General features: G+C 36.9%; 1 protein-coding gene and 1 non-coding gene across 2 annotated transcripts; both read right to left on the bottom strand.

The window, feature by feature from the left end:
* Positions 1-587: 587 nt before the first annotated feature.
* Positions 588-8,077, bottom strand: LOC110829789 (UNC93-like protein). Its single transcript, XM_022063877.2, has 7 exons — positions 7,811-8,077; positions 6,766-7,274; positions 4,906-5,192; positions 3,765-3,990; positions 2,000-2,159; positions 1,159-1,429; positions 588-802 (listed from the first exon to the last, which is right to left on the bottom strand). The coding sequence occupies exons 2-7, from the start codon at positions 7,221-7,223 to the stop codon at positions 588-590; spliced, it is 1,617 nt and encodes a 538-aa protein (XP_021919569.1). The 5' UTR covers positions 7,224-7,274; positions 7,811-8,077.
* TRNAV-AAC (transfer RNA valine (anticodon AAC)) lies at positions 2,246-2,318 on the bottom strand. Its single transcript has one exon. It is a non-coding gene; the product is annotated as a tRNA-Val (tRNA).
* Positions 8,078-8,274: the final 197 nt, after the last annotated feature.

The raw sequence follows: 8,274 nt of genomic DNA, 5'->3' as shown, positions 1-8,274 counted from the left end.
TTCAGAGGTCCTTGCTGCCTCCATCATCAGGGTGATGAATATGGAGGCAGCAACGACCTCTGGAACGTCTGTAAACTTTTACCAGACTACACGGCACAATAACCCAGAAGACAGCCATCTTCTTTACACAACATCCACCAACCAATGCCTACTGGTGTAGGTCGAGGTTGATAGTAAAATTTTGCTACTGTGCCGAATCCTCGAAACCAACAGCTGTAACAAATCTGAGTTAAGGTTAACATTTAAATTAATTAAATTGTCTATGTTAATTATTGTTTTTTTAAATGTGATGTTTTGATAAGTCATTGTTAACTATAATGTTAGGCAAGACTCACGATAACATGTGCTATATCGGAACCAACATTGAACACTGAAGATGGTCGTGTGAGGGGCTGTTTACTTGCCAAATAAACAGTTTATAAATATAGTTTGTTTATATATTGTAAGAACAGCACGGCATGACAGGTCTTCAAGCTGCACATGGTGTAACAAAACCAAAGTTATTTTATCTAAATTGACACCGTCTCTACCACACCACCATGATCTACAATACAATCTACAACGCACCGAGGAAATGCAGGGAGAGATTACTTCTTGTCCTTAATGTGCGGTCTTGATAACCACTCGACGATGCAGAAGCCGACTGTCCCAATGATAAGCATAGTGAGTACAATATGCAATTTGACGTTTGCACATAGCTTAGGGCTGTATGCGTATGCCACGATGAAGCCCACTGACTTCCACGTCCGGTAGTTGCAGTAGGCTGCTGTTTCATTGCCTTGGAACAAGGTGCCATACAAAGCTGTGTGGAAAGATAAAGATGTAGATAAAACAATTCATTAGAAGGCGAAGCTATCAGTGCATGACAAAAGCGTGTACTTTTGATTTTCAGAATATTTGAAGCACGATGTACCTGTAAATTTAAATGACAAATCCAGGGCAAAAATGGATCGTGTGAGAACAGACTTCATGCTGTCTGGAGGGTCAATATTTTGAATTTGTACCAAAATCAGTCCGTATAGTATCTCCGAGCTTCGTTGATCGCTACAAGGAAAACCTCCGACAATTTTTATCTTCCCTTCTTACTGTGACGTATCCCACTTTCGCAGATAGTTTGCGTCCAGTGTACAGGATTGGTTATCTATTCTGACGACTCACCATTCATTTGTACCAGCCAGACGGCATCTGTAATTCCCCACAGACCAGAGATGACAAAGAAAACTGCGGAACTGTTGACTGGGTCTGGAGTCCAAACATAAAGTGTCACCGTTACGCCGATTTGGATCACCGTTGCAGACAGCACCATGAGTAAGCGCCCAGTCAACTTGACTAGGTAGCCTGTCGAAAGGGACGCTAGCGAATTTGTAACTCCGTAGCAAATCAGCACATAACCGATGTTACTGATTCCCCATGAACAGGATACATAACCCTACGGAGAGAAAATACATTTGGGCTGAATGACACGCTTTGATGGACAAAGTAAGCATCCAGCCAGATCACACCGCCATGGTAGAGTCGTCCGGATTTATTTATGCTTTTTGACATAACTTTGATGGCCATGGGCTCAATTACAACAATACAACAGAGGTAATTAAATTGTGCTGGATTATCCGGATGCGTAATTAGAACATTACTAATCTACAGGTGCTAATAAAATATTGGGAAGTATATAGATGCAGGGTGGTCGATACAGTGTAAATCCTATCTTACTTGCAAACCGTTAAATATTATTTATGATGGAGGTGGCATTTCGTCGGTAAATTTCTATCCATCTATACTCACCACAATGAGAACCTGAAATCTCACCAATATAGAATTTACGTAAACATTGATTGGTCCCACCACTTTCCATACATTATTGAACTTAAAGCCAGCAAATGTCATGCGCATTTAAAATTAAAAATAATGAATACTCCACATGTAAAGCTTTCGTTCCTAAATATTATAGTGACCTTCGTGCATCTACACACTCTAAAAAACCCTGTAAAACTGTACTTACAGATGTGTAATCAGCCCCCCTGAACACCTGTTCAATACCCATCCATACAGTCAAAGGGAGAAGTAATAACAGCCTGTGATCACTTAGTTGTTCTACAGTGACGGCCATGAGGCGAACTCCCGACACTTCCGCACTAATTGTTGACCCCTCTTTATTGTATCTGAAGAACACAGAAAAAAGGAAGAAAATTATTTCTAGCATTATAACGCAGAATCTCAATATAAAGAACATACGCAATTAAAAAAGTGTTTCCGCCCGGGATCGAACCGGGGACCTTCCGCGTGTTAGGCGGATGTGATAACCACTACACCACGGAAACCTGTACTTGGTACTTCTCCATAAACACTTTACAGAGTAAAATTACCTAAATTCTGAGGAAAATTTAATATAATTTCGGTATAAAAAGTTAACTGCTTTTACTCGGAGACCAGAAAAGAGCCTTATTAAGGACGAAACACCTATCTTATGCCCAAATGTGCTACTGTACTTGGTCCATGATTATGGGGCAACAATGCAACAGTGATTGGAAAAAAGAAAACAAAAACAACACAAAAACCTGTTCAGGGAACACATAATATCAATTATAATAAAGAGCTCCTTATATATAATCCTATTATAACCCTGACAAACATGCAAATCGTTGTGTGTGAGAACAAGTTACTGAAGAGAATACTTGGATATAAGAAATAGGAAATAATATAAGAACTGGGAAAATAACATCATGAATAGCTTCTTAGTTTGCACTCTTACCCTAATATTATTAAACAATAAAACCATGGCATAGGCAATCAAGAAACATATAAAATTGGGGCAGGAATCCCTGATGAAAAGATACCACATGGGAAATCTAGGCATAAACAATGGTAATACAGGTACCCCTCGATTTGCGCCGATTCAGAATAACGCCGATTTTGAAACCAGCAAGTCAAAAGGTGAAGAAAAAAAATATTTTGCTATTATTTATAACGTTTTAAAATGTATCTCGTACTGATTCTTATAATAAATCGTAATTCTTACATCGCTGATTTTGAATAAAAATTATAAATACAGTTATCTCTGCAATTACGTATGTTTCGTTAACGCGAATTTGCTCCAATGAGATCGATGAATCGGTAAAATCTGTTTGTGAAATGCAAACTTTTGCATATGCGAGTTTGCTCTTTTGCAATTTCATCCTGGCGCTTTAAACTTTTAAAGGACTAATTTAATCTCTGCGGAGGTACAGGGGTTATTTTTACTACGCGATTTTATAAACGAGTTTCCATTTACGCCGATTCCGTTTACGCCGGTTCGTTCAGGAAAGCATCCCGGGCGTAAATCGAGGGCTACCTGCAAATACTAGGGAAATAGAATAATAAAGAACAGATTGAATTAAACTAATTCAGACTTTTGTCAATGCATTATTTAACGTCTGAGTTCCATAAGAGCAAGAAATATATTGTGTATCTAAGTAAATATGAAGTACTGAAATGAAGGCTAACAAGCCTGATCAAACGTAGAAATAATTAACAAACAACTTCTTGATAAGTTCAAAGTTATATTCTCTCAAAGAATAATTCCCAAGCTTCTGTTTCAAAGACATGGACTGACATCTTATCAGCCTCACATTTTACAAGATCATATGGTGTACTTCTTTTTATTTTTCAAAGAATCCCCACAATTAAATTTTAACAAAGTTGTTTTTAATAAACATGTTTTCTAGAACCAGATCCAACACATGCAAGAAACTATGGAACTTTAATGAAGCTGAATTTATGAGATTTACCTTTTCAGTGAAGTAACTCCAAATGAAATGATGAAGGAAGCAAGTATCATACATGAAAGATAGATTCCAGCAACTGTGTAAATTTTTTCATTAGCAGGTCTCTCAAGGTTAGGGTTGCTTTCAGTTGCTTCACTTCCAGGGCAGAAATTATAGCCACAAGTCTCTGATATGTGTGTGCTAATGTTAATGTTGGAATTGTCTTCATGAGATTTATCAGCTGAAAATACTGTTAAGGCAGATTTACATCAGTAATTGAAAGGCATTGTAAAAAGTCACTAATTCTGATTAAAAATGTTTTCTGAAGATGGATGTGCAATTATTGAGAATATCATTGCGATAAATATCTGTACAAATTTTAAGATTGCTTAATTAAGAAGTAAATAAACTTTTTGACATTGCTGAAATATATCCTTCCCTAAATCTGTCAACGCAAAAGTTAGATGAATTACATTAATTAGTATGATTGTTTTATGATAACCAGTAGCCATTGCACATCTGGGTGCTAATCCTCAGCTGATCTGCTCTTTCTCCACCACAGTTTCTTTCAGTTTTTCCTCAGTTCCTCCTGGACTACAAATACTAGGACAATACCTGACATAATTTCAATTACTAGTGAGTCTAGTGTAAACCTGTATAGAATGGGCATGAAACATTACAGGTGATATTATAAAATGGAGAAATTATTGTCATATAGGCCATACAAGATTCGACAAATTCTGTAATACTGTCTGTTCCTGATGACTGACAATAGCAAATAAGATTCCACTTCAGAAGAGCCATTTTTAATATGGTGATAAAGAAAAAGTTCTCAGCATATCTCAGAGTACTCAAATGAACAAAGAATTAACATAACCTTAAATTCCTGTCTTTTTTGTATTATTCAGAATAGAAAATATAGTGACTACACCCGTAGAATAAACATAATTTATACAATATCATTATGCTCCAAAATAATGCCTTTTACAGAAAAATTGTTATTATTTATTTTGTAAAATTATAACATTTTAAAGCACCTGAGCATATTATTCCATTATGTGCAAGTTTTGTTACTTCCATCTTGTAGCTTGTTTTTCATGAAAGAATAATCTAGAAAAACCTCAGTTTCTCAGTATCATATTTCTTGACTTGCAAACTGACTTGCCTGATGATGAGATGAGATTACCCCACACTTCAGATGTTTGGTAGAATGTAAAAAATATGCCAAAGAATCTGGCCAAGATTGTGTCTGTGGGACGTCCCTCATGTTCAGCATATACTTCAGCAAGAGTTTTGATGTAGACACTTTGTGAACACCACAGGGGCCCAGCACCTAAGCCAACCAGCAGGGCAGCTGGTACCAAGGTGTAAAATTTAGCGTATGCCTGAGCTGCAATGTATGGCATGTAAGCCACCTGTGATACGACCAGCGTCCACTTGCATCCCAGCCATCTAAATACCAAGTTAACAATATTGGTTAAAGACAGTTTAAGCATAAACCAAATCTTGTAAAAATTTGGACCATTATCATACACTGTAACATACAGGACTCCAGAAACATGCTTGCCTACTCACCATCGGCAGCAAGTACAAAAGTATCTGAAAGAAGCACACAGCAAGGGGATTTTGTTATGTGTTTAGTAGATTTAAGTTGTATTTCTGCTGTCCTGAGAACAGAAATACCTGCCTCTATGAATCAGTCAACTTGAACATTGCACAAGTAAATTATCAAACACATCAAGGGCAGAAGGCGAGAAGGGTAAATCAGCGCACTGCATGATCAGAGATGTTGCGTCTAACATCATAAGCAGTAGCTTGTATATCATGCCAGATGGGGATAATGCTGATACTGAACAGAGATACAGAGATACAGACATTTGGGCATATGAAAAATAAAAATGTATATTTGTCAAACCAAATGAGCTTAAGAATTTTCTCCTGTAAATCAGTTATTTTCTTGTGACTGTGCTGTGTTAACAACATGACACCTGTTCATTGCAATCTCATTTCTGGTCATTGATAACGCCTCGTACCACAACACTCAGACAGGCAAACGACCGACGTCTTAATCAAAGAGGACGAAATGAAAGCATGGTTTTTGGAAATAAACATCCCATTTTGTGACGTGTTGAAAGCTCAACTGTAAGATTTGATCAAATTAAATGTCAAAAAAACAAGTATTATGAGATTGATCAGATTTTAGCAGACAAAGAACATACTGTGCTGAGACTTCAGCCTTTCCATCACGATTTAAAGCCCATTGAACTTATTTGGACAAGTGTAAAGCAATGGGTATCAAACAAAAAAACAACATTTAAAATTAAAGATGCCGAGCATCTGTGTCACCACAGATTCGAAGAAAATTGGGTAAGAAAAATAGGATAATGTATGTCAGTATGTGGAAAAACTAGAACAAATTTATTATGAGCAAGAAGGCATAATCGAAGATGTTATCGAACATATTATAATTGAAAATAATGGAGTGAACAGCAGCAGCGGTAGTGATATGTCAGAAAGCGATGGTCTGTGAGGAGAGGGAGAATTGGAAGAGGACCGAAGAGTTGTAAAGAAGATAAAATTATCTAATACTCTCTGCAGTGTTAATTTTCTAGTGATGTGTAGTGTAGTGAAATCGACTTTCCTCTGTTATTTAACGTGGTGATACTTTAATTGGAGTGTACTGTATGCGGTCTGTTGGCATCCCTTCCAGCAAACTTCTGGTAACTGACTCGTTCCAAGGTTCCAATTAACAATAGTTCAGCGGCCAAAAACGCTGGAACGCAATATACACACCGGAAACAGTCACCCTGGGTTTGTAGCACGAGCATGAGTAGTCAGGTCATACTAACGCACTTTCACCTTCGAGGCAGATACTTACCTACTACAATGACTGTAATGGAATTTGAAAACAGTTTCACAGTTGACTTGCTCTGTTTTAAACAACTAGATGATAAAAAAGCTTGTTTCATTCAATTGCATAAGGGAATGGATTTTATAATAGGCTTATATGCACGAGCGTACTTACTTCATTAATAAGACTGGTAAGAATATTGCAGAAAGCGACTGTCCCACGTAGATTGTCATTAGGGCTGTGGTACCCAGACCTCCAGCAGCGTTCACCGAACTTTGCAGATGGCTTGTGCCTATGAATGCCGTGAAGTGCACCATAAAAGCGAGACTGATCATTAGTATGTCTCTAATTATCCGCCATTTTCCAACACTTTTTTCGCCTATAACCACTTTCTTTTTGGTTCTTAAATCCACACCATTCACTTCCAGTGCGGCCCCTGTAAAATTGTGGTTGCCTATCACGGCATTTTTTGGAACTTGTAGGCCGTTTGTGATGTCAAGAGGTTTGTTTGTACATGTTTCACATATAATATCGTTGTTTTCGCCATCAAGTTTCATTTTTTGAATCGAATTATTATAATTTACCTGTGACCAATCAGAATTATCAGTACGTCTAGTTTCTAAGACGCTCATTTGATTTTGTTTCACTGCCAGAAGTATTACGTATAATAGTCATAGCCATCACTGAAACATTCACAACAGAAAATATAGAAGTAATGGGACGTTTAAAATTACTTCGTTCTTGAATCCCCCAATTAGGACACTAATTAAGTCTGTTAATCTATATAAACCTCCGAAGCGATAATTCTGATAACAGGTGTAATAAATGCATTCGCTCTGTGTGAAGTGTATTGTTCTCGGGGTATCACTATTTTCGACTTATCTTCTTAAACTTCAGATACTGCTATAACGACGCGGTTAGGCCTATACGCGGAATAACAAAGGTATGAACTGCTGCAACTTTTTCCAAATGATTACCCCAAGGATTCTCCGAGTTATATTAAAGGTGCAGAATTTGTTGTCTAGCTTAGTAACAATTAGCTTCTCAAGAAGGACTATACTCCACATAGTTTTTTTAGTTACTTGTAGGAATACGTATGCTGACAAAGCAAACTTATTACGAAGCTTATAGATAATTCTAATTATACAAGTGGTACAAACCCAATTATATATACTTGAATATGTTGTAATAAACGATCTTGTGTAATGGGATATGTTACCTGCCATTTTGAGTAGGTCTATATCATTTATAAATGTTTTATGATTTTCAAAACTGAAATCAATGCCAAATGCATACAAAATGCGACTTCTTCAAACAATACGGTAAGAACGAACGTCGTGTAATGTTAAGGCATACTTCAACCAACACAACCCAACGCCAAGCAGTACGTTGCTTAACTACTTATAATGTGTTCATTGTTCTATAATGTACATAATCAGTAATTAAACGCTTCTTTAAAGATGATTAGATAACAGCAATCTAAACACTGTACTTGGGAAAGCGTACAAAGTAACAGCGTGCTGGTAGGTAACATAATTCAATAATATTCTTCTTCTTTTTTAAATCGTACAAACTTAATCTAAGAAAATCGTAGCATTGTCATCTTTGTTCACAACACGCAATAATGTGCATCACAAAAGAATTAAAGGAATGCTAATTAACTCGTAATACGTGAACCCTTAT

This window comes from Zootermopsis nevadensis, unplaced genomic scaffold, assembly GCF_977971745.1.
Source record: "Zootermopsis nevadensis isolate Lab colony 2312 unplaced genomic scaffold, Znev_1.0 Znev_ptg000008l, whole genome shotgun sequence".
In the NCBI taxonomy this organism is placed as follows: domain Eukaryota; kingdom Metazoa; phylum Arthropoda; class Insecta; order Blattodea; family Termopsidae; genus Zootermopsis; species Zootermopsis nevadensis.
This window is presented reverse-complemented; position numbering and strand designations above follow the sequence as displayed.

Bases quoted from the DNA above. Each gene is read 5' to 3' on its own strand.
- LOC110829789 (XM_022063877.2), bottom strand. From the start codon at position 7,223: ATGAGCGTCTTAGAAACTAGACGTACTGATAATTCTGATTGGTCACAG. The intron at 3,991-4,905 runs GCAAGTCAGTTT...CTGCCTTAACAG, and splicing joins TAATCTCATCTCATCATCAG to TATTTTCAGCTGATAAATCT. The intron at 1,430-1,999 runs GTAAGTACAGTT...TTCTCTCCGTAG, and splicing joins GGGGGGCTGATTACACATCT to GGTTATGTATCCTGTTCATG.